Consider the following 27,329-nt stretch of genomic DNA (forward strand, 5'->3'; position numbering starts at 1 on the left):
GCCTTTATTCCTTCTACCACAGTGCATGTCCATACACTTCCCTACACTGTATTCCATCTGCCGCTTCTTTGCCCGTTCCGTCACTCTAAGTCCTTCTGCACATGCTCTGCTTCCTCAACACCACCTGCCCTTCCACCTATCTTTGTGTTGTCCGTAAACTTAGCCACAAAGTCCCACAGCACACCACTAGTCACCAGCAGCCAACCAGAAAAGTCTCCCTTTATTCCCACTCTTTGCCCCTACCAATCAGCCAATCTTCTATCCATGCTATTATCTTTCCTGTAATACCCTGGGCTCTTGTTAAGCAGCCTTATGTGTGGCACCTTGTCAAAGGCCTTCTGAAAATCCAAGTAAACAACATCTACATGCTCTCATTCGTCTTTCCTACTTGTTATTTCCTCAAAGAATTCCAAAAGATTTGTCAGGCAAGATTTCCCCTTTAGAAAACCATGCTGACTTTGGCCTACTTTATCATGTCCCTCCAAGTACCCTGAAACCTGTTCCTTAATAATGGACCTCAGCATCTTTCCAATCACTGAAGTCAAGCTAACTGGTCTATGATTCTCTTTCTTCTGCTTCCCTCCTTTCTTAAAGGGTGGAGTGATATTTGCAATTTTTCAGTCCTACAGAACAATTCCAGAACCTAGTGATTCTTGTAAGATCATTACCAATGCCTCCATAATCTCTTCAACTACCTCATTCAAAACCTTGGGGTATAGTCCATCCACTTCAGGTGACTTCTCTACCTTTAGACTTTTCAGCTTCCCAATTACCTTCTCCTTATTAATAGCAACGGCACTCACTTCTGGCCCTGACATGCTTGCCTTTCTGGCATTCTGCTAGTGCCCTCCACAGTGAAGACTGATGCAAGAAACTTAGTTCATCTGCCATTACTTTGTCCTCCATTACCACCTCTCAAACATCATTTTCCAGCGATCTGATATGTTTTTTCAGATACATGAAAAAGAAAACAATTTGTATTCTCTTTGATATTATTGGCTAGCTTACCTTCATATGTCATCTTTTCTCTCTTTATGGCTTTTTAGTAGCCTTCTGTTGGTTTTTAAGAGCTTCACAGTCCTCTACGTTCCCTCTAATTTTTGGTATGTTCTTTGCCCTCTCCTTAGTTTTTATGCTGTCTTTGACTTCCCCTGTCAGCCGCGGTTGCCTCATCCTCATCCCCCCCTCCCCCCGCCTCTCTCCCTCTCTTCCCCCCCCCCCCCCCCAGAGGAAGGTGTCTGCATCTGACCGGTTTCTCTCTCTCTCTCTCTCTCGCTTGATGCTGTCAAAGGGTTCTGCTGGGGTCTTGGGCAAGGTTTATTCAACACAGTTTGTGGATTTTACTGGTTAGTTCATGTTGTGTTTCTGGTTGCACCTTTTTAAAATTGCTATTTTGTGTGATATTGATCTGCGACCTGCAATCAACAACCGACACAGCACTAAACTGAACTGAACCAAACCGGACATTCCCAGACTGTTTCAATGACTCTGTGATTTGATGTTTTCCTTTCTTTGTTTTAACTTTCATTTTTTGTCGTGTGCATGATTTGTTCTTTTCTTTGTGCGCGTTGGGTACTTGAAGTTTTTCTGTGAATGCGTTCCATGGTGTTTCTTTGTTTTGTGGCTGTCTGTGGAAAGATGAATCTCAGGGTTGTATACTGCATACAGACTTTGATAAAAAAAATGTACTTTGAATCTTTCTCAGTAGTTGTTACAGTTTTATTCTGCTTTCTGTTATTGTTTTAGCTTGTACTACCCTACTGCATTTTATAATGATTTTATCTGTATGAATAGTGTGCAATGCGTGCTTTTCACTGTACCTCAGTATGTGACAATAATAAGCCAGTAACAATTTTCTACTTTTGTGTCAGCATTTGCAATCTTTATTTTTATTTCTTTGTTAATTAATGATTTCACGAAGGCACCAAGATGTGAGCAGAGTCATAAACAGAAGAGATTCTGCTGATGAGCAACACGTACAAAATGCTGGAGGAACTCAGTGGGCCTGGCAGCGTCTATAGAGAGGAATAACCAGTCCATGTTTTGGGCTGAGACCCTACATCAGGACTGGAAAGGAAGGGAAAAGAAGCCTGTTGGCTTCCTCTTTCTTCTCTTTTCCTCATTCACTTATCACCTTGGAGCTTCTCACTTCATCCCCGCTCCCCCTCCTACCCACCTTCTCCCTGCCAACTTGTACTCCTTCCCTTCTCCCACTTCCCCTACCCCAGCTTCTTATTGTGACTTCCTTCCCCATCCTTTCCAGTCCTAATGAGGTGCCTTGGCCTGAAACGCTGACTTTCTGTCCCTCTTCATAGGTGCTGCTTGACCTGCTGAGTTCCTCTATCATTTTGTATGTGTTAACCACAATCATAATACAATTGAATTTTAAACCTCGTTTGAAAGAAGAATGGGTGAGAGATTGGTATTTTATATTCAAATAAAAGCAGTTATGAGAGGACACGAATGTAGAAGTGACTCAATCGAACTGGCCAGTCAAGTGAACTGGAGATATGATAGAGGAATACAACATTGTGAGGGTGTCTATAAGGTAAATGCAAGCTGGCTTTTTCCACTGTGGCTGGGTGAGACTAGAACTAGAGGTCATGGGTTGAGGTGAAGGGTGAAAAGTTTAAGGGAAACATGAGGGGGATTTCACTCTGAGGGTGGTGAGAGTGTGGAACGAGCTGCCAGGGAAAGCGGTGGATTTCCAACTTGAACAAGATGTGAGGGGTATGGAGGGCTAGTTCTTGGTGCAGGTCGATGGGACAAGGAAGACAATTTGTTCGGCATGGACTTGATGGACTGAAGTGCTTGTTTCTGTGGTGTAGTGTTCTATGACTAAGTTATATCCTGGGATCTATCAAGATTCAGTGGCAGAATGACGAAGTTTGAGAATACAGAGAATAGATATATTGCTGCTAAGAATAAAAATTGCACGGGGAGGACCCACTGATTGTGGTTGATTTAAAAAGAGTTAAAGATTGCAGCAGTCTTACAGAAAGCAGAATTGTGCAAAGACAGTTGGCAGGTCAGAAGGTTGGTCAGGATATAAACAGTAAATATGACTAAAAACGTTAATGAGGAAGGAAAAGTTAGATTGCAAAGTCAAACTAGCCAGAAATGCAAGAATGTTTGAAAATGTTGATAAGATTTTCCGTAGGTATTTTTAAAAAAATCATGTTTCTAAAGTGATCAGTGGTCTGTAGATCATCTGGAGGATGAGTAATAAGAACAAGATGATATGATTTAGGGCAGATGTGAAGCAAAGGTTTTTCCCTTGGAGTCGTAGTGTTACATAGCAAGGTAACTGGCCCTTCGGCTCAACCCCTCCATGCTGACCACATTAATTTGCTTGCTTTTTTCCCCACATCCCTCTAAACCAAGAGATCCCAACCTTTTATATGGCACGGACCAATACCATTAATCAAGGGATCTGTAGACACCAGGATCGGATCCCCTTCCTCTAAACCTTTCCTGTTTTTATCGAAATGTCTTTTTAAAATAATTTCATTGTAGCAGCTTCAACCACTTCCTCCGGCCACTTGTTCCATATACAAGCCACTTTCTGAGTGAAAAGGTTGCCTCTGGGGTTCCTATTAAATCTCTCCCTTCTCACCTTAAACCTATACATTCCAGTTTTTAGTTCCCTTTTCCTGGTAAAGCTCTCGTGAGGTTTTAATCTTTTTATAATAATGGCAATAGAACCTTTGGATATTTATAAGACAGAGGTAGATAGATGCTTGATAAATGTGAGGCTGAAAGATGCCAGGATTAGTGAGGAATGTGGAGTTGAGGTTACAATCAGATCGGTCATGATCTTGTTAATAACCAAAAAGGCCTGAGGAGCTGAGAGGTCTACTTTAGATCCTAGTTAGTTTGTCAGATATCATTTAAAAGACACAGCTTGCATTTGGGGCTGAGGTTGAGGCCCTTGACCTATGTGCTTTCTTCTATAATGTACAGCATGCCTAGGAAATCAGGAGGGCTATAAGAAGGCATGAGGTTGCTCGAGCAGACTAGGTGAAGGAGAATTGGAAGGGCTTTTACAGGTATGTTAAGAGCCAAAGGACAAAATTGGCCTTTTTGAAGATCAATGTCGCCTGTGTGTTGAGTCAACAGAGATGGGTGAGATTTTTGTGGATTTTTTTGCACCTGTATTTACTTGGGAGATGGACACAGTCAAAATAAGTGAGGCAAAACAACAGTGAGGTCAAGGACCCTATACAGATTACAGGGGAGGAGGTGTTTGCTGTCATGAGGCAAATTAGGGTGGATAAATCCCCAAGGCCTAATAAGATGTTCCCTTGGACCTTGTGGGAGGCAAGTGCAGAAATTGCAGGAACCCTGGCAGAGATACTGTATTTAAAAATGTCTGTAGCAATGGGTAAGGCGCCAGAGGATTAGAGGAAAGCTAATGTTGATCTGTTGTTTAAGAAAGTCTCTAAAAATGAGCTGGGAAATTATAGGCTGGTGATCCTGACATCAGTAGTGGGTACATTATTTGAATATATTCTAAGGGAGTGGATATATAAGTATTTAGATAAACAATTAGACTGATTAGGAATAGTCAATATAACTTTGTTGTAGGTCATTTCTAACCGATTTTATAGAGTTTTATTGAGAAGTTGATGAAGGCAAGACAGTGGATGTCGTCTACATGGACTTTAGCAAGGCCTTCGACAAAGTCCTGCATGGGAGGTTGGTCGATAAGGTTCAGTCACTTGGCATTCTGGATGAGGTAGTAAACTGGATTAGATGTTTGCTTTGCAGGAGAAGCCAGAGAGGGGTGGTGGATGGTTGCCTCCCCGATTGGAGGCCTTTGACAAATGTTGTGCCTCAGAGATTGGTTCTGGGGCTGTTGTTGTTATCATCGATCTGGATGATAATGTAATAAACCGGATTACGACTGATACCAAGGTTGGGGGGTAGTGGGCAGTGAAGAAGATTATCAGAACTTGCAGCAGGATTTTGACCAGCTGGAAGAATTGGCTGAAAAATGATTGATAGAATTTAATACAAGTGTGAGGTGTTAAATTTTGGGAGGACAGACCAGAGAGGCACTTACACAGTGACCGGTAGAGCACTGAGGAGTGTGGGAGAACAAGGGATTTGGGAACGCAGGTTCATGATTCACTGAACGTGGCATGACAAGTAGATAGGGACATCAAGAGTTTTTGGCACAATGGGCTTCATAAATCAAAGGGATGTTATGTTGAAGTTCTTTAAGATGTTGGCGAGGCCTAATTTGAAGTATTGTGAGCAGTTCTGGTCACCTACCTACAATCTTAACAATAAGATTGAAAAGGTGTAGAGAAAATTTACAAGGATGATGTCAGGACTTGAAGGCCTGAGTTAGAGGGAAAAATGAATAGATTAGTACTTTATTCCTTGGAGCTGAAGTTCCCAACCTAGACCCCTCGGTTAGTGGTAAGGTTCATGGCATAAAGAAGGTTGGAAACCACTGCCCTAGAGCATAGGAGAAGGAGGGCAGATTTGATGGAGGTATGCAAAATTGTAAGTGATATAGATGGGGTAAATGCAAGCATATATTTTCCACTGAGGTTCAGTGAGACTGGAATAGAGGTCATAGGTTAAGGGTGAAAGGTGAAATGTTTAAGAGGATCATGAGGAGGAACTTCTTCACTCAGAGGATGGTGAGAGTGGAATGAGCTGCCAGCAGAAGTGATAGTTTCAGTTTCGATTTCAAAATGTAAGAGAAGTTTGGAGGGGTACAAGGATCGAGGGAGATTGAAGGCCGTGGGTCCTGACGCAGGTCCATGGGACTAGGCAGATTAATATTTTAGCATGGACTAGATGGGCTGAAGGGCCTGTTTCTGTGCTGTAGTGATTCTAAAACAGGTGCTGCCCAGGTCCTGTAGATAAAAATCAGGAGTTGGCAGTAAGGACACTTTGAAGGTAAAACAGCAATTTCTGGAGAACCTTTTAAAAGCATTAAAATAGTCTAAATGATATTTGTGAATCAAATTCTGTGTAATGAAGCAACAGTGTAACGATTAAAGATAAAGCTGAAAGATTAACTTTAATTGTCAGATGTACACTGAAGTGCGTTGTTTGCATCAAATTAGCTGGGACTGTGATGGGGAGGGCCCACAAGTGCTGCCATGCTTTCAGTCTGAGGATAATGGTGCATTACAGACACCCCCTTTAGTGTCCAATAGTTCGCTCCCATAGTCTACTCTTTGGGGTAGTTACATTTTTTGTGCTCGTTGTAGATTGCTGCTATTGAATGAAACAGTTTCATTTAATAAATCAATCATTCCTTTTCACTGGAGGGAGATCAACTCAATCCTTCAAAGTTTGATATCTAGACTTAGTATTTCAATACTAATTTTTTCTAAACCCTTGCCATTTTGTTTCTCCATCACCTACTCCTGCATGCAGTACTGTGCAAAGTCTTAAGGCACATATATATATAGCCAGGATGCCTAAGACTTTTGCACAGTACTCTATTTGTCAGCGTGGAGTGGGGAGTGAGTTTGTAGATCTGGCGGAAGCAAAGGATGTGTGAACGGTAAGCATCCTAGCTATATATATGGGCCCAAGACTCTTGCACAGCACTGCACAACATTTTGCATCCTGGAATCAGTACTCCATGAATTTATAGTAACTCTGGCAAATTAGTTAAAAGATTAGACAAATGCATTATTGTGGGTCACTGGGATTGGCCATTAGCTGAAGGGTTTGCCAACTTACACCCATGTGCAACTCCTGCATTTTTATGCAAAGTTTAAGAAAAATTCAAATGGTGAAGCAAAAAATATGAGGAATGGCACCCAAATGTTTTTATCAGGGAGGCTTTATGGAGGATCATGAAGGTAGTCAGTGAGAGTGATATGAACTCTGGTATCTGAGCTACTGATGATACCGTCAGCAATAGTGAACAAAAAGTGGCAGGAACCCACAAGGTGGAATCAGCTGAGAAATAGTAGCTTGGGGGTCATGTACAGTACTGTGTAAAAGTCTCGGCACATTTATCTTATGGTCTTGTATGTATAGCTAGGGAGCCTAAGACCTTTGCATGGTACTATAGTAATTTTATGTATTGTACTGTACAGCTGCCGTAAAAAATATTTCGTGACATATGTGTGTGATAATAAGTCTGATTCTGATATGGGTCTCTATTGTGGACTGGGAGTGGGGAAGGGAGCAGGGAGAAGGGAATCCTGGTTGAGAAAAGGGGAAGAGAGAGGGGAGGGAGCAGGAAGCACCAGAGAGGCACTTTGCAATTTTCAATAAACCATTTGTTTGGAATCAAATGACCTTGTCTGGTGTCTCAGGGCTGGGTGTGTCTGCACCCGTACCACGTGCCCCCATCCCAGTCCTGACACTCCTTCTCTGCCACCTGTTCCACACACCTCCTGTGGCGCTCGACCCTCGCTATTCCCAACGTCCTTTGCTCCCACCAGATTTACAGCCTTGCTCTCTGCTCCACAGTAATAAACACAGTACTGTGCAAACGTCTTTGGCACCCTGGCTATGTATATGTACCTACAACTCAGCAGGTCAAGCAGCATCCGTGGAGAGGAATAAACAGTAAACGCTTCGGGCCGAGTTCCTTCATTGGGACTGCAGTCAACTCTTTATTTCTCTCCGTAGATGCTACCTGACCTGCTGAGTTCCTCCAGCATTTTGTACGTGTTAGTCTGGATTTCCAGCATCTGCAGGGTCTCTTGTGTTTTTGAAGTCCACAACTGGTTTGAGTTTGAGGCTGGAGTTCAGTGTCTCAGGAGTCGATACAAAGATCGGTGCCCCAAGGTCGATCGGGAAGTCCAGAAGTTGAAACCTGGAGACATGAGGAGTGTGTGTGTGTGTGTGTGTGTGTGTGTGTGTGTGTGTGTGTGTGTGTTGGTTGAGAAGGAGGTAAGGGACTTGTTTTGTTGTTCTGGGTCAGTCTGCTAAGCATTGTGGGCATGCTGAGTGGACGCCGGTATGTGTGCAGACATCCCACCCTGCAAAAACTCAATTCAGGGAGGAAGAACCATCAATTTGCGGGAGACTTCCGGGAGAGGTGGGATGTCTGCAATAGAGTAGCTCCTTAGCAGCTAGCCAACTAGTTTAAATAACGTTAGCTATGCTAATGAACGAATGATACCTGTTAAACTCACCTCAACATGTCTTTTACATCTTAACCCACCATGGGCAATCGAAAAGTCACTGTTGCAAACAGTGCAGTGAGCAACACTGTCATTATTTTTGACCCCAGGGGTACACTTTAGGGTAGTCTGGGGTGAGGTTTGTTTTATAATTTCTTTTTTTGGAGATATCTATCTATCTATCTCTCTCTCTCTCTCCTCTCTCTCTCTCTCTCCCTCCCCTCTCTCTCCCTCCCCCCTCTCCCTCCCCCCTCTCTCTCTCCCTCCCCTCTCTCTCCCTCCCCTCTCTCTCCCTCCCCTCTCTCTCCCTCCCCTCTCTCTCCCTCCCCTCTCTCTCCCTCCCCTCTCTCTCCCTCCCCTCTCTCTCCCTCCCCTCTCTCTCCCTCCCCTCTCTCTCTCTCCCCTCTCTCTCCCTCCCCTCTCTCCCTCCCCTCTCTCTCTCCCTCCCCTCTCCCTCTCTCTCCCTCTCTCTCCCTCTCTCTCCCTCTCTCTCCCTCTCTCTCCCTCTCTCTCCCTCTCTCTCCCTCTCTCTCCCTCTCTCTCCCTCTCTCTCCCTCTCTCTCCCTCTCTCTCCCTCTCTCTCCCTCCCCTTTCCCCCCTCTCCCCCCTCTCCCCTCTCTCTCCCCTCTCTCCCCCCTCTCTCCCCCCTCTCTCCCCCCTCTCTCCCCCCTCTCTCCCCCCCTCTCTCCCCCCCTCTCTCCCCCCCTCTCTCCCCCCCTCTCTCCCCCCCTCTCTCTCCCCCCCTCTCTCCCCCCCCTCTCTCTCCCCCCCCTCTCTCCCCCCCCCTCTCTCTCCCCCCCTCTCTCTCCCCCCCTCTCTCTCCCCCCCCTCTCTCTCCCCCCCTCTCTCTCCCCCCCTCTCTCTCCCCCCCTCTCTCTCTCTCTCTCCCCCTCCCTGTCTCTCTCTCTCTCTCTGTCTCTCTCAAAAAATTGATTTCCAGGATATTGTATATAATTTGCAGCCATCAGGAAGCCACTATTAATATGTGGAAGACTCCCGGAACTGCCGGGAGAGGTGGGATGTCTGTGTGTGGCAACACTTTACAAGCAGCCCCCAGCACATCCCCAGGTGTTTGCTAGCACAAAAGGTGCATTTCAGTGTACCTGTGATATATAAACCCGAGTGAACCTGGAGCTAATGGATCTGCTCTGTTAGGAGCATAAAGGGCAGGCTTGCAACTGTCTTCGTTTGCAAACCCTTCCTTTGCATGAGGTTGGGAGAGTGAGGTGGGGGGGACTTTCCAAAGACTTTTTGAGACCTAATTGCAGGTTCTGGAAATAGAAGGTCTCCTGGGTTAACCACACTTCAAAGGGAGCCACAAATTCAGCTGAGGAGGATGGTGTGAAAGTAAAACGAGCCTTGCTGAGATGGATACAGAATAATGAGCTTTGATGCTCACCGCCACCCTGGTTTCATCCCTGGCTGAATGATCTGTGTGTAATACTGTTTCTAAATCTGTCACTAGAACACCTATTGTGGGCATGCAACTGATCGAGTGTGGCTTGTTTTGCACTCATTCTTTCCTGTTCATATTAACTACGTATTATAAATTGGAAGGGGTAAGTTTTGGATATATTCTAAGAATCCATTTGATGTAATTTATGATAAGAGTGGGCTTATCAATCAGGGTTGTATATGGTGACAGATATGTACTTTGATAATAAACTTACTTTGACTTGGAGCCGCAACTCAGTAGATGAGTTGCTACCACTCAGTAGAATCAATCGTACAGCATGGAGACAGGCCATTCAGCCCAACTCATGGGCACACTTATGTATCAATCCCTTCTCCCAGCACTTGGTCCATCGACTTCTATTCCTACTCACCGAGACACTTCTTAAATGCATTGATCCATCTCTCAGGAGTTTCATTCCAGATATTTGCAGCACCTTGGGTTGGTGAAGGTCCCCCTCCTATCCCCTTTAAGTCTCTTCCCTATTACTCTAAATCTGCATTCAGTGGCCGCTTTATTAGGTACAGGAGTGGAACCTGCTGTGGTATCCTGCAGTTTTAGCCCAGCCACTTCAAGGTTCAATGTGTTGTGAGTTCAGAGATGCTCTTTTGTACACCACTGCGGTTATGAGCTACTGTCATCTTCCTGAACCAGTCTGGCCATTCTCTTCTGACCTCTCTCAGTAACAAGCTGTTTTCGTCCACAGAACTGCCGTTCACTGGATGTTTTATGCTTATCGCACCGTCCTCTGTAAACTCTAGAGACTTGGAGGTGGAAATCCCAGAAGATCAGCAGTTTCTGAGATATTCAAATCACCCCATCTGGTACCAACAGTCATTCCACAGACAAAGTCACTTAGATCACATCTCTTTCCCATTCTGAATTGAATTGAATTGACTTTATTATTTACATCCTTCATATGCATGAGGAGTAAAACTCTTTATGTTATATCTCTGTCTAAATGTGCAATGTGCAATTTATAATAAATAGTATGTGTAACAGGATAGTCAGTATAACATAGAGATACAGTTGTATCAGCATGAATTAATCAGCCTGATGCCCTGGTGGAAGAAGCTGTCCTGGAGCCTGTTTGTCCTGATTTTTATGCTGCGGTACCATTTCTCGGATGGTAGCAGCTGGAACAGTTTGAGGTTGGGGTTATTCTGGTCCCCAATGATCCTTCGGGCCCTTTTTACACACCTGTCTTTGCAAATGTCCTGAATACTGGGAAGTTCACATCTACAGATGCACTAGGCTGTCCACACCTCTCTCCGCAGAGTCCTGCGATTGAGGGAAGTACAGTTCCCATAACAGGTAGTGATGCAGCCAGTCAGGATGCTCTCATTTATGCCCCTGTCGAAAGTCCTTAGGATTTGGAGACTCAACCCAAGCTTCTTCAACCATCTGAGATGAAAGAGGTGCTGTTGTGCCTTTTTCACCACACAGCTGGTGTGTACAGACCACGTGAGGTCCTCAGTGATGTGGATGCTGAGGAACTTAAAGCTGTTTACCCTCTCAACTCCAGATCTATTGATGTCAATAGGGGTTAGGCTGTCTCCATTCCTTCTGTAGTCCACAAACAGCTCCTTCGTTTTTGCGATATTGAGGGAGAGGTTGTTTTCTTGGCACCACTGTGTTAAGGTGATGACTTCTTCTCTGTAGGCTGCCTCATTATTATTTGAGATTAAGCCAATCAGTGTAGTGTCGTCAGCAAATTTAATTAGCAGATTGGACCTGTGGGTGGTGACATAGTCATGGGTATAACGAGCGTAAAGGAGGGGGCTTAGGATACAGCCCTGAGGGGCACCTGTGTTGAGGGTCAGAGGGGCAGAGGTGAGGGAGCCCACTCTTACCATCTGCCGGTGATCTGACAAGAAGTTCAGGATCCAGCTACACAAGGCAGGGTGAAGGCCAAGGTCTTTGAGTTTCTTGTCAAGCCTGGAGGGAATTATGGTGTTGAATGCTGAACAGCATTCTCACATAAGCATCCTTCTTCTCTAGATGTGTAAGGACGATGTGTAGAGCAGTGACTATTGTGTCATCTGTTGGTCAGTTGTGTCGGTAGGCGAATTGTAGGCGTCCAATGTGGGTGGTAGCATGCTGCTGATGTAGTCCTTGACCAGCCTCTCAAAGCATTTGCTTATTATTGAGGTCGCCAGTCATTCAGACATGTTACCTTGGTCTTTTTAGTTACAGGAACAATGGTGGATGTTTTGAAGCAGGAGGGCATTCTACACAGGGAGAGGGAGAGGTTAAAAATACCTGGAAACACACCTGCCAGTTGTGCCACGCACATCCTGAGTACCCGCCCTAGGATGCCGTCCGGTCCTGCAGCCTTGCGACTGTCCACTCGTTGGAAACACCTGCGTACCTCAGCCTCAGAGATGACCAAGCTGCAGTTCGTATCAGTGGTCCCCCTCAGGGGTTCAGTGTTGGCAACATCGAATTGAGCGTAAAAAAAAAAGATTTAGCTCATTTGGGCGAGAGGCAGTGATGTTGGAAACTCCACTGTTTTTAGCTTTGAAGTCTGCAATAAGCTGCGTGTGTTATTGGTGGAGAGTTGTGTCTGAATCTTGTCTGATGTTTGGTCTGAACAACAACTGAACCTCTTGGCCATGTCTGCATGCTGTTATGTATTGAGCTGCTGACACATGATTGGCAGTTTAGATATTTGCATTAATGTGCAGGTGTACCTAATAGAACTTAGTGTATATTCTTCATTTTGATATTCCTCTGATATGGATAAAAGTTTCCTGCTGCCTATCCCGTCTATAATTTTATATGCATTAATCATGCCCCCCACCTAACCTCCTCTGTACCAGGGAGCAGAGATCTAGATTCTCCAGTCTCTCCTCAAAACCAAAATGCTCCATTGAATCTCCACTGCACCCTCACTATCAAGGATTTTATTCCGTATCTGTACTTTTACCTCTAATTTTATATTTATATTATTCTTTATAATTGCTGAATGTTTTTTGTTGTATGTTGAACCCCAACCAACACACCACAGCAAATTCCTAAATCAATTAAATGTATGCAACACACATAAAAGTTGCTGGTGAACGCAGCAGGCCAGGCAGCATCTCTAGGAAGAGGTGCAGTCGACGTTTCAGGCCGAGACCCTTCGTTAGTCCTGACAAAGGGTCTCGGCCTGAAACATCGACTGCACCTCTTCCTAGAGATGCTGCCTGGCCTGCTGCGTTCCCCAGCAACTTTTATGTGTGTTGCTTGAATTTCCAGCATCTGCAGAATTCCTGTTGTTTGCGTCAATTAAATGTACTCTGTGAATAATGTTAATCCTTGATCTAACATTCTAAGGATTTAACAGATTGGAGCATAACCTCCCTATTACTGGACGGAAGATCTCAACAAATGAAGGCCCATCACCTGTATTGTTTCCTAACTATATTGTCCGCCTAAGTTGTCACCTTTGATGATCTGTGGACTTTGACTCCAAGGTCCCTTTGTACGTCACTTCTCCCCAGGTACAACTATTTGTGGTGCAAAAGTCTTAGACACATATAAAGTGCCTATAAAAAGTATTCAACCCCCTTGGAAGTTTTCATGTTTTATTGTTGCACAACATTGAATCACATTTAATTTGGCTTTTTTGACACCGATCAACTGAAAAAGAGTCTTTCGTGTCAAAGTGAAAACAGGTCTCTACAAAGTGATTTAAGTTAATCATAAATATATAACAAAATAATTGATTGCATAAGTATTCACCCCCTTTAACATGCCACACCAAATAATCACTGGTGCAGCCTATTGGTTTTAGAATTCACATAATTAGTTAAATACAGATCTGTTTTTGGAGACCTGTGTGCAGTCAAGGTGTTTCAATTGATTGTAGTAAAATACACCTGTAACCTGGCAAAATCTACACCTTGAAGACAAAAGAACACTCCAAGCAACTCTGCAAAAAGGTTATTAAAAAGCATAAGTCAGGAGATGGATACAAGAAAATTTCCAAGTCACTGAATATCCCTTGGAGTACAGTTCAGTCAATCATCAAAAAATGGGAAGAATATGGCACAGCTGTATATCTGCCTAAGGCAGGCTGTCCTCAAAAACTGTGTGACTGTGCAAGAAGGGGACTCTAGTGAGGGAGGCTACCAAGAGACCGATGACAAGGCTGCAGGAGTTACAAGCTTCACTGGCTGAGATGGGAGAGACTGCACATACAACAGCTGTTGCCTAGGTGCTTCATCAATCGCAGCTTTATGGGAGAGTGGCAAAGAAAACGCCACCGTTGGGGGGGGGAAAACTCACATGAAATCTTGGCTAAAGTTTGCCAGGAGGCAGGTGGGTGACTCTGAAGTCAGCTGGAAAAAGGTTCTATGGTCTGGTGAAACCAAAATTGAGTTTTTAGGCTATCAGACTAAACGCTATGTTTGGTGTAAGCCAAACAGCGCAATTCATCAAAAACGCACCATCCCTACCGTGAAGCATGGTGGTGGCTGCATCATGCTGTGGGGATGCTTCACTGCAGCAGGCCCTGGAAGGCTTGTCAAGGTAGAGGGTAAAATTAATGCAGCAAAATATGGGGAAATCCTGGAGGAAAACCTGATGCAGTCTGCAAGAGAACTGTGACTTAGGAGAAGATTCATTTTCCAGCAAGACAATGACCCCCAAGCGTAAGGCCGAAGCTGCATTGGAATGGCTTAAGAAAAACAAAGTTAATGTCCTGGAGTGGCCAGGTCAGAGTCCAGCCCTCAATTCAATTGAGAATTTGTGGCTGCACGTGAAAAGGGCTGTTCACTCATGATCCCCATGCAATCTGACAGAGTTTGAGCAGTTCTGTAAAGAAGAATGGGGAAAAATTACAGTGCCCAGATATGTAAAGCTGATGGAGACCTAGCCACACAGACTCAAGGCTGTAATTGCTGCCAAAGGTGCATCTTACTAAATACTAACTTGAAGGGGATGAGTAATTATGTAATCAATTATTTTGTGTTTAATAATTGTAATAAATTTAGATCAATTTATAGAAATTTGTTTTCACTTTAACACAAGAGGTTATTTTCTGTTGATCCGTGACAAAAAAGCCAAATTAAATCCACTGTGATTCAATATAATGAAACAATAAAACATGAAAACTTCCAAGGTGGGTGGGGGGGGGGGGAATGCCTTTTATAGCCACTGTATATAGCTGGGGTGCCTAAGACTTTTGCACAGTACTGTAGTAATTCTATGTATTGCACTGTACTGCTGCCTCAAAAAAACATTCATGACACATGTGAGTGATGACAAACCTGATTCTGATATGGGTCTCTATTGTGGGCTGAGAGTGGGAAAAGGAGAAGGGAGAGAGTGGGAAGCACCAGAGAGACATTCTGTAATGACCAATAAATCATTTAGAATCAAATGACCCTGCCTGGTATCTTAGGGCATGGTGTTTCTGCACCTGCGACCCCCTCCCCCGGCACTCCTTCACTGCCACCTGTCCCACACTCCTCCCATGGCATTCCACCCTTGTCATTCCCAATATCCTTTGCTCCTGTCAGATTTACAAACTCACCTCCGCTCCACTTTGACAAATACAGTTCTTTTCCCTCTTGGTTTTGTGGCTATCTGGAGAAGAAGAATTTCAGAGTTGTATACTTTGATAATAAATGAACCTTTGAACCTTTGAGTTGATGCTTGAATGGAAAATCATTCCCTGAGTCCACTGAGTTAATCACCCATGTGGCTTTCTGGTCTCTCAGGCTTTCATGTTCTGTGCTGGAGTTAGAACCATAGACTATTGCAGCACAGAAACAGGCCTTTTGGCCCTTCTTGGCTGTGCCGAATCATTATTCTGCCTAGTCCCACTGACCTGCACCTGGACCATACCCCTCCATACACCTCTCATCCACGTACCGGGTCCAAGTTTCTCTTAAGTGTTAAAAGTGAGCCGGCATTTACCACTTCATCTGGCAGCTCATTTCACACTCCCACCACTCGCTGTGTGAAGAAGCCCCCCCTAATGTTCCCTTTAAACTTCTCCTCCTTCACCCTTAACCCATGTCCTCTGGTTTTTTTCTCCCCTTGCCTCAGTGGAAAAAGCCTGCTTGCATTCACTCTATCTGTACCCATCATAATTTTATATACCTCTGTCAAATCTCCCCTCATTCTTCTACGCTGCAGGGAATAAAGTCCTAACCTATTCAATCTTTCTCTGTAACTCAGTTTCTCAAGTCCCTGCAACATCCTTGTAAATCTTCTCTGCACTCTTTCTGCCTTATTAATATCCTTCCTGTAACTTGGTGTCCAAAACTGCACACAATACTTCAAATTTGGCCTCACCAATGCCTTATACAACCTAACCATAATATTCCAACTCTTATACTCGATACTTTGATTTATAAAGGTCAATGTACCAAAAGCTCTCTTTACGACCCTATCTACCTGTGACACCACTCTTAGGGAATTTTGTATCTGTATTCTCAGATCCCTCTGTTCTACTGCACTCCTCAGTGCCTTACCATTTACCCTATATGTTCTACCTTGGTTTGTCCTTCCAAAGTGCAATACCTCACTCTTGTCTGTATTAAACTCCAACTGTCATTTTTCAGCCCATTTTTCCAGCTGGTCCAAATCCCTCAGCAAGCTTTGAAAACCTTCTTCACTACACCTCCAATCTTTGTATCATCAGCAAATTTGCTGACCCAATTTACTACGTTATCATCCAGATCATTGATACAGATGACACATAACAATGGACCCAGCACTGATCCCTGTGGCACACCACTAGTCACAGGCCTCCACTCAGAGAAGCAATCCTCCACTACCACTCTCTGGCTTCTTCCATTGAGCCAATGTCTAATCCAATTTACTACCTCTCCATGTATACCTAGCGACTGAATCTTCCTAACTAACCTCCCATGTGGGACCTTGTCAAAGGCCTTACTGAAGTCCGTGTAGACAACATCCACTGCCTTCCTTTCATCCACTTTCTTGGTAACTTCCTCGAAAAACTCTAATAGATTGGTTAAACATGACCTACCACGCACAAAGCCATGTTGGCTCTCCCTAATAAGTCCCTATCTATCCAAATACTTGTAGATCCTATCTCCCAGTACTCCTTCCAATAACTTACCTACTACCGACGTCAAACTTACCGGCCTATAATTTCCCCGATTACCTTTAGAGCCTTTTTTAAATAACGGAACAACATGAGCTCTGCTCCAGTCCTCCGGCACCTCACCCATAGATACTGACATTTTAAATATATCTGCTAGGGCCCCTGCAATTTCAACACTAGTCTCCTTCAAGGTCTGAAGGAATACCCTGTCAGGTCCTGGGGATTTATGTACTCTGATTTGCCTCAAGATATTAAGCACCTCCTCCTCCTCAATCTGTATAGGTTCCATAACCTCACTCCTTGTTTGCCTTATTTCCATTGACTCCATGCCAGTTTCCTTATTAAATACAGACGCAAAAAACCCATTTAAGATCTCCTCCATTTCCTTTGGTTCCATACATCGCCGACCACTCTGATCTTCAAGAGGACCAATTTTATCCCTCACTATCCTCGGTGTGTCTGCTCCCTTTCACATTGTCCACACAGATGTCCCACAACAACCTCCACCTTCACATGGGCTGCCTCAGCCAGTCCCAATTTCTGTTTGGGACGTCTGGTGGCTGAGCATGCTGCCCGGGTGTCTGTGGTGAGAGGTGACTCGATGCCGTTGTGAAGGGCAAAGTAAGTGTTCTGAACTGCAACGAGGTGATGTCTTGGGATTGGGTGGCCATTGCGCAGACGTCCTGACCTAGGGCCGATCCTCCTGACGGACAGGCGTCAATAATGGTGTCTGCTTCCTGATCAGCTTCCCCTGGGAGTCAGCTCTGTTCAACTCTGCTCTCAGTGGGGGGGCGAAGAGAAATATAGAACAGTACAGCACAGTGCAGGACCTTCAGCTTGTGTCAAACTTTTAACCTACCTAAGATTATTCTAATACTTCCCTCCCACAAAGCCCGCCATTTTTCTTTCATTCATGTACCTATCAAAGAGTCTCTTACATGTCCCACACATCTACCACTCTGCGTAAAAGAAAAAAAACACTATCTGTGGCTCCCCCCCCCACCCCACGTACTTTCCTCCAGTTATCTTAAAAGTATGCCTACTGATATTAGCCATTTCTGCCCTGGGATAAAGAATATAATTTAGATTCTTCTTCAAAAAGGAACCTTGTTAAATCTCATTGATTTTTTTTTACTCTGCTTTTACACAGATTTGAGTGTCAGTGGCTAGGCCACTATCCCCAGTTATTGCTGAAGCAAGTAGCTTGCCAGGCTGTTTCAGGGGATAGTTAACAAGCAACCACATTGCTACACGTCAGTGTTACTCTGATGCCAGAGTGAGTGGGTGTATTAGATTTCCCTCTCTGAAACACAACCTGTGAATGATGCAATTTTACAATGATTCAGAAGTCCCGATACTAACCAGAATTGTAGTCTGCTAGCTATCGTCTGATCTCGTGTCAAAGCAAACCTCTGTGCACTTTGCCCAAACTCATTTACTTTGGCAGAATAGCCAGATTTTGCAATTTTTACTCAAAAATCTGAAAATCAACTTTGTACTTTATCTTAAAAATATCCAAAACGTTGGGCAACACACACACACACAAAATGCTGGAGGAGCTCAGCATGTCAGGCAGCATCTATGGAGGGGAATAATCAGTCGATATTTTGGGCTGAGGCCCTTCATCAGGACTCTGCTAAACCTTAAGGTTTAAACAAAACCTTAGCACACTTTTTTTTTCAGATATGTTTGTTCTATTGATCAGCAATCCGGGCAGAGGGGAGAAGTCAGAAGCAATTACTATTACATATATCCTTTCAATTTTAATGCCCATCACAAATACTGTTTGAGAGGTCCTGGGCACCTCAGTAACGTAGCGGTTAGCGCGGCGCTATTACAGCTTGGGGCGTTCTGGCATTTCGAGCTCAATTCTGGTGTCTCTGTGTGTTCTTCCTGTGGGATGTGGGTATTTTCCCCGGGGACTCCAGTTTCCTCCCACAGTCCAAAGACGTACTGGGTGGTCATTGTAAACTGTCCCATGATTAGGTTAGGGTTAGTCATGGGTGTGGGGTTGCTAGTGGAGGGGGTGTGGCATAGCTGAAAGGGTCTATTCTGCATTGTATTGCTAAATAAATAAATTGATGCTGAGACTAGGATAAAGAATTTTCTTTCATTATCGAATCATCCTAACTAATCTTTCTTGCACTCTTCCACAGATCCAAATAGTGTCATGAACTACGAAGGAATCTCTCTCCTAATAGTAATGGCCACCTGCAGTTATATTGGAATACTGACTGGCTTTGGAGCCTTCATTCTGAGCTTTTTAGGATTACAGAATCCACTTTTGTTTAAAATACCGGTTGTGCTACATTTTCTAACAGGTAAGCATTTCTTTTAATCATTTCAATTGCTCTTTATTTTTCTTCCAGTCCCTCCCCCTTACCTGGTGTCATCAGCAGAATGAATGGTAGCTTTGGTACAAGTCTAAAGATCCCAGAAGCTGGCAGCATCGGTAGGCAAGTGTCTGTAGGTAGTGAGTGTGCGGTGTAGTATCTGTGCTTGGCGAACTCGGATCCCAGCAGTGCTGAAGTCACAAGCTGTCAGAACCGGCGTGTCGAATACTATGAGGGTAGAATGAAACCAGCATGGCTTTCTGCCACACCAGGATCTCTGTGTGTAACAGCAGCCTTGTTTCTCTTTTGTAGTGCCGGATGCAAGAGCAGACCACAGAATTCAACAAAAATGGGCCACGGGGTGAAATTTTACACACCTGCTGTTACAGTACTGTGGAATATAGAAATAGATCCTGTCAGATAAGAAGCTGCTGTTGCTGATTTTTAAAAACAAGCTGACGGTTCATGGGGAAAGTTGCTTTACAGAGTGATAGATATTCAGCTCTTCTGTAAGACTATAAGACATAGGAGCAAAATTAGGCCATTCGGCCCATCATGGCTGATCCCAGATCCCATTCAACCCCATACACTTGCCTTCTCGCCAAATCCTTTGATGCTCTGACCAATCAGGAAACTATCAACTTCCACCTTAAATATAGGCATGGACTTGGCTTCCACTGCAGTCTGTGGCAGAGCATTCCACAGATTTACTACTCTCTGGCTAAAAAAAAAATCCTCCTTACCTCTATTCTACAGGGTCGCCCTCAATTTTGAGACTCTGCCCTCTAGTTCTTGATACCGTCACCATAGGAAACACCCTCTCCACATCCACCATATCTAATCCTTTCAACATTAGGTAGGTTTCAATGAGATTCCCCTATCTTACTTCTAAATTCCAGTGAGTACAGACCCCAAGCTGCCAAATGCTCCTCGGATGTTAACCCCTTCATTTCCTGAATCATCCTCTGGATTGTCTCCAATGACAACACATCGTTTCTGAGATATGGGACGCAAAACCGTTGACAAAGCTCCCAAATGCAGCCTGACTAATGTCTTTTTAAGCCTCAGCATTATCTCCTTGCTTTTATAATCTATTCCCCTTGAAATAAATGCCAACATTGCTTTTGCTTTCTTTACCACAAACTTAACCTGTAAATTAACCTTCTGGGAATCTTGCACAAGGGCTCCAAAGTCCCTCTGCACCTCTGATGTTGAACCTGCTCCCCACTTAGATAATAGTTTGCATTATTATTATTATACATTTCCCAGCACTGTATTCCATCTGCCACTTTTTTTGCCCATTCTTCCAATTTGTCTAAATCCTGCTGCAATTGCATTGTTTTCTCAGCACTACCTACCCCTCCACCTATCTTCATATCATCTGCAAACTTTGCCACAAAGCCATCAATTCCATTATTTAGATCACTAACAAACAATGTGAAAAATCAGTGGTCCCAATACTGACCCTTGAGGAACACCACTAGTCATGGGCAGCCAACCAGAAAAGGACCCTTTTATTCCCACGCGCTGCCTCCTGCCTGTCAGCCGTTCCCCTATCTGTGCCAGTATCTTTCCTGTAACACCATAGAATTTTATCTTGTTAAACAGCCTCATGTGTGGCATCTTATGAAATGCCTTCTAAACATCCAAGTAAATGACATCCACTGCCTCTCCTTTGTCCACCCTCCTGGTTACTTCCTTGAATAGCTCTAACAGATTTGTCAGCAAATTTCCCTTGACAGAAACCATGCTGACTTTGACTTACAGTATTTTATCTTTAGTCTCCAAGTACACCGAAACCTCATCCTTAATAGTGGACTGCAACACTTTCCAACCACTGAGGTTAGGCTAACTGGCCTATAATTTCCTTTCTTTTGCTTTCCTCCCTTCTTAAAGAGTGGGAATGGCATTTGCAATCTTCTAGTCCTCCGGGACCATGCCAGAATCAAGTGATTCTTGAAAGATCATGACCAATGCATCCATTATCTCTTCAGCAAACTTTCTCAGGACTCTGGGATGTAGTCCATCTGGTCCACCTTTTCCTTTGAAATAGCATTGGCACTCACTCCTGCTCTCTGACACTCATGGACATCTGGCACACTGCTAGTGTCTTCCACAGTGAAGACAGATGCAAAATACCCATTACGTTGGCGAGGTGGATGTTACAGATCAGATTGATGAGATGATGTTACAGATGAGATTGGTGTGATGGCACATTAGAGGTCAGATTGGTGAAATTGTATGTTACAGAACAGATTGGTGAGATGGCATGTTATGATCGGATTGGTGAGATGGATGTTACAGATCAGATTGGTGAGATGGATGTTACAGATCAGATTGGTGAGATGGTATGTTACAGATCAGATTGGTGAGATGGCATGTTATAGATCAGATTGGTGAGATGGATGTTACAGATCAGACTGGTGAGATGGATGTTACAGATCAGACTGGTGAGATGGATGTTACAGATCAGATTGGTGAGATGAATGTTACAGATCAGATTGGAGAGATGGATGTTACAGATCAGATTGGAGAGATGACACATTATCGATCAGATTGGTGTGATGAATGTTACAGATCAGATTGGTGAGATGGATGTTACAGAGGTCAGATTGTTGGGATGGATATTACAGATCAGATTGGTGTGATGGCACATTATAGATCAGATTGGTGAGATAGATGTTACGGGGGTCAGATTGGTGAGATGGCACATTACAGAGATCAGATCGGTAAGCTGGCACATTACAGAGGTTAGATTGGTGAGATGGCATGTTACGGATCAGATTGGTGAGATGGATGTTACAGATCAGATTGGTATGATGGCACATTATAGATCAGATTGGTGAGATGGATGTTACAGATCAGATCAGTGAGATGGCATGTTATAGATCAGATCGGTGAGATGGATGTTACAGATCAGATCAGTGAGATGGCACGTTATAGATCAGTTCGGTGAGATGGATGTTAAGAGGTCAGATTGGTGAGATGGCACGTTACAGATGAGATTGGTGTGATGGCTTGTTGCAGAGAATAGAAAATGAAGCTGGAGAGGTAGTAATGGGGGATAAAAAATGGCAGAGGAACATAATGCGTTTTTTGCATCAGTCTTCACTACAGAAGAAACTAGCAGTATGCCAGAAATTCAAGATTGTGAGGAGGTAGAAGCGAGTGTTGTTGCAATTACTAAGGAAAGGTGCTTGGGAAGATGAAAGGTCGGAAGGTAGATAAGTCACCTGGACCAGATGGGGTACATCCCAGGGTTCTGAAAGAGGTGGCTGAAGAGCTGGTGGAGGCAGTAGTAATAATTTTTACAAGAATCACTGGATTCTGGAATAGTTCCGAAGGACTGGAAAACTGCAGAAGTCACTCTACTCTTTAAGAGGAAAGGAAATTATAGGCCAGTTAGCCTGAAATCAGTAGTTGGGAAGATGTTGGAGTCCATTATTAAGGTTGAGGTTTTGGTGGTGTTGGAGTCACATGATTAAATAGGCCAAAGTCAGTACAGTTTCCTTAAGGGAAAATTTTGCCTGACAAATTTGCCTGTTGGGATTCTTTGATTAAATATCAGGCAAGATAGATAGTCAGTGGATGTTGTTTACTTGTATTTTTGAAAGGCCGTTGACAATGTGCCACACATGATGCTGCTGAACAAGATAAGAGCCTGTGGTATTACAGGAAAGGTACTAGCATGGATAGAATACTGGTTGACTGACAGGAGGCAAAGAGTGGGAATAAAGGGAGCCTTTTCTGGTTGGCTGCCGGTGACTAGTGGTGTTCCACAGGGTTTCCGTTGGGACTGATTTGAATGACTGAATTGATGGCTTGGTGGCCAAGCTTGCAGACAAATCAAAGATGGGTGGAAGGGCAAGTAGTGTTGAGGAAGCAGAGAGTCTGCGGTAGGACTTCGACAGATTGGGCGAATGGCAAAGAAGTGGCAGATGGAATATAGTGTAGGGAAGTCATGCACTTTGGTAGAAGGAATAAAAGTGTAGACTGTTTTATAAATGGGGAGAAAATTCAAAAATCAGAGGTGCAAAGGAACTTGGGAGTCCTTAGGCTGGATTCCCTAAAGATTAAGTTATAGCTTGAGTCAGTGGTAAGGAAGGCAAGTGCAATGTTACCATACACTTCGAGAGGACTAGAATATAAGAGCAAGGATATAATGCTGAGGCTTTATAAGGCATAGGTGAGGTCTCACTTGGAGTGTTTTGAGCAGTTTTGTGCCCCTTATCTAAGAAAATATGTACTGGCATTGTAGAAGGCCCAAATGAGATTTATGAGAATGATTCCACAAATGAATATATGAGGAGTATTTGATGGCTCTGTGTCTGTGTACACTGGAGTTTAGAAGAATGAGGGGGGATCTCATTGTAACCAATTGAGTATTGAAAGGCTTAGTGGATGTAGGGTGGATGTTTCCTATAGTGGGTGAGTGTCTAGGACCAGAGAGCACAATCTCAAGAGTAGTGGGGTGTCCATTTAGAAAAGAGATGAGGAGGAATTTCTTCAGCCAGAGGGTAGTGAATCTGTGGAAGTCATTGCCTGCCAGAGGTGGTTGTGGATACCTGGTCATTGGATGTATTTAAAGCAGACGTTGATAGGTTCTTCATTAGTCAGGGTGTGAACGTCAGAGGGAGAAGGCTGAAGAATGGGGTTGAGAGGGATAATAAATCAGCCATGATGGAATGGTAGTGTAGGCTCGATGGGCTGAATGGCCTAATTCTGCTCCTATGTCTTATGGTAACCATGGATCTGCTTCAAACAAGAGGCAGCTGAGGATTAGTGTGATGTGTCAGAGGAGATGACAGGTGGAGGGCAGTAGAAAAACAGATTGCTGAATTAAAACAGTAAAAAAGTCTTAAGAAATACTGAAATTATAACAGCTATTGACTGTGACTATTGACTAAATACCTCCTTTAGGATTTAATACAGGAAGATAGCAAAGTGTATTGATTTTCACACCAGACTCAATAATAATTCAAAATAATTAACTCCAGGACATAGAAATTGACAGCATATTACAGGCCCTTTGTTGTGCCGACCACATACCCTACTCTGGAAGCTGCCTAGAATTTCCCTACCGCGTAGCCCTCTATTTTTCTAAGCTCCATTTAACTACCTAATAGTCTCTTAAAAGACCCTATTGTATCCACCTCTACCACCTTCGCTGGCAGTGCATTCCACACACCCACCACTCTCTGTGTGGAAAAACTTACCTCTGACATCCCCCTTGTACCTACTTCCAAGCATCTTAAAACTGTGCCTCCTCATGATAGCAATTTTAGTCCTGGGTAAAAGCCTCTGGCTATCCACATGATCAATGCTTCTCATCATCTTATACACCTCTATCAGGTCACCTCTCATCCTCTTTTGCCCCAAGGAGAAAAGACACCTCAAGTAAATTTGGGTTATCAGACATTAATTGTCTTTGGCATTGTCTCAAGCCAGATTCCTTTCAACACCACTTTAACATGACTGCTTGTTTTGAATAGGTGTAAGATGTACAAATTATTAATGCAATTATATTTATAGATATGCATTTATAAATGAACACTAAGAGACTGCAGAATACCACAGTTAGATGGAACATCTGCTGTCATTCTCTGTGAAACAGGAGAGGAAGAAACTGATGCTCAGTTTAAATTTTTTAGGAACTCCATAAACACGGGACTGCACCCAAGAACAAGTTTCTGGAAGTCAATTAGAGTAGTGAGAATCAAGATGGTTTAACATCAGTAGTGAGTGAACTACTTCAAATTCATTGCAGGCAGTTTTCACACTGGGTTCAGGGGGTAAAATGCATAATTATTTATGAGCCAACACACATGTATTTGATTCCTATGTTGATTCCTTTTTTTGCCTATTGCACCATCGAGTCAATATATGATGAGTGATCTTCCACTTGGAAATGCACAGATACTCCCTGATCTCCTAATTGTGTCTGGAGTTTTTTGTTTAATTTTTCAGATTTCCAGCATTTTCAGTATTTTCTTTTTTGTCCTAGGGCCATAGTCATAGAAAAATACAGCACAGAAGCAGGCCCTTCGGCCCATCTAGTCCATGGCAAAACCTTTTAAACTGTTTATTCCCATTGACCTTCACCAGGACCATAGCCCTCCATACCCTTACCATCCAAGTACCTATCCAAACTTCTCTTAAGTATTGAAATTGAACTTGTATGCTCCATTTGTGCTGGCAATTCATTCCACACTCTCAGAACCCTCTGAGTGAAGAAGTTTCCCCTTAATGTTCCTATTAATCTTTTCACCTTTCACCCTTAACCCATGATCTCAAGTTGTAGTCCCCCCCCGCAACCTCAGTAGAAAAAGCCTGCTTCCATTAATCCCTGCTATACCCCTCAATATTTTGAATACCTCTATAAAATCTCCTCTCAATCTTCTACTTTCTGAGGAATATTGTCCTAACCTATTCAATCTTACAACTCTGGTCCTCCAGACCTGGCAACGTCCTTGTAAATTTTCCTGTACTCTTTCTATCCTCTGTACTAATACCTCCACTAATCATTTCTTTGTAGTAATACTTTCAACTCCTCTTACTTTGGTAATTACTAAATTATAGACTCCTAATTCATTTTTGGCATTTTTCCCTAAAATCCTAAGCACGAGAAGTTCTGCAGATGCTGGAAATCCAGAGTAAGTGCTGGAGGAACTCAGCAGGTAGGGCAGCATCTATGGAGGTGAATAAATGGTTGACATTTTGGGCTGAGCTCCTTCATCAGGACTGGGAAGGAAGAGAGCAGAAGCCAGAGTAAAGGTGAGGGGAGGGGAGGGGAAGGAGGACAAGCTGACAGGTGATTGGTGAGACCAGGTGAAGAGGAAGGTGGATGGGCAGGGGAGGAGGGGATGAAGTAAGAAGCTAATAGGTAATTAGTTGAAGAGCTAAATGGCTGAAGAATATGGAATCTGATAGCAGAGGAGAATGGACCATGGAAGAAGGGGAAGGAGCACACCATCTCGTATCCAGTGTGGGTAACATCCAACTTGATGACATGAACATTGATTTCTCTAACTTCCAGTAATTTCACCTCCCTCCCTCCTTCTCTCTTTTTCCATTCCACATTCTTGTTGCCTTCTCACCTCTTTTTCTTCTCACCTGCATATCAACCCTGTCCTGTTCCCCTCCTTCACTTTATTCCATGACCCACTCTCCTCTCCTATCAGATTCCTCCTCCTTCAGCGCTTTACCTCTTCCACCTATCACCTTCTAGCTTCTTACTTCTTTCCACTCCTCCCCCACCTACCCACATTCCCACTCACCAGGTCTCACCCATCATCTGCCGACTTATACTCCTTCCCTTCCCCTCTCCAGCTTATTCTAGCTTCTGCCCCCTTCTTTTCCAGTCCTGATGAATGGTTTCGGCTGGAAATGTCAACTGTTTATTCCCTCCCATAGTCGATGCCAGGCTTGCTGAGTTCCTTTTGTGCGTGTTTATTCTGAAATTCCCTTGAGACAGTGGTGGCAAGTTGCTAAGATAACCCACTTCACAGTGTTGTAAGTGAGGGAATTTCAGGATATGGACTCTGATTCAGTAAAGGACAGGCAAATACAAGTCAGGCTGCTGTATAATACCTATTTGGCCCTTCCAAAAAAAAACAGAAACAGGTCAGTTTAACTTGGAGAATGTGACAGTTCAGCCCAGTGGTTCAATGCTGGCTCCCAGTGGAGAAATCCCCTCAGTCCCATTCCACCCCACTCCCAATTCATTTCCCTATATTGTTGCAAGTTATTCTCTCTCACACAGCTATCAATTTGCCTTTGCTTCTTTCACTTTTTATCTTTAATGGGGCTAATTTAAATTGGCCATTTGACTATCTTTGGGACATGGGAAGAAACTGGAGAAAGTTGACGCTACCGAAGGTGTGCGATGGCTTACTGGTAGTTCGAAAGCAAAGGAATTCGATTAAAAACATTACTAATAACATTATCAAAGTTGCTGGTGAACGCAGCAGGCCAGGCAGCATCTATAGGAAGAGGTACAGTTGACGTTTCGGGCCGCGACCCTTCAGTCCTGGCCCGAAGCGTCGACTGTACCTCTTCCTATAGATGCTGCCTGGCCTGCTGCATTCACCAGCATTTTTTGTGTGTGTTACCTGAATTTCCAGCATCTGCAGATTTCCTCGTAAACTGGAAGGGCAGCATTTTGAGAGGAACAAGGTTAGGTCACTCTGGGCACTGAGCCAATTTGGAGAGGTTGAGAATGGCTTCCTCGGCAGTGAAATTTAGGTCTGGAGTAATTTCAGGCTCGGGATCTAATGCGAAGTGCAAACTGCTGTTCGGACAATTTAAACACCGGACCAGGTAGACTGAGGCTCCTGTCTTCTCAACACTAAGGCTGTGAAACC

The 27,329-nt window shown here is 43.8% G+C and overlaps 1 protein-coding gene across 1 annotated transcript in view; it reads left to right on the forward strand.

Moving 5' to 3' along the window:
• Positions 1 to 27,329, forward strand: part of LOC140196831 (uncharacterized) — a 67,874-nt gene that overhangs the window by 28,586 nt on the left and 11,959 nt on the right. The window contains exon 2 of the mRNA XM_072256667.1: positions 18,790 to 18,954. Within this exon, the coding sequence (XP_072112768.1) occupies positions 18,790 to 18,954 (165 nt within the window). The remainder of the gene's footprint in view (positions 1 to 18,789; positions 18,955 to 27,329) is intronic.

This window comes from Mobula birostris, chromosome 4 (genome assembly GCF_030028105.1).
Source record: "Mobula birostris isolate sMobBir1 chromosome 4, sMobBir1.hap1, whole genome shotgun sequence".
NCBI lineage: Eukaryota > Metazoa > Chordata > Chondrichthyes > Myliobatiformes > Myliobatidae > Mobula > Mobula birostris.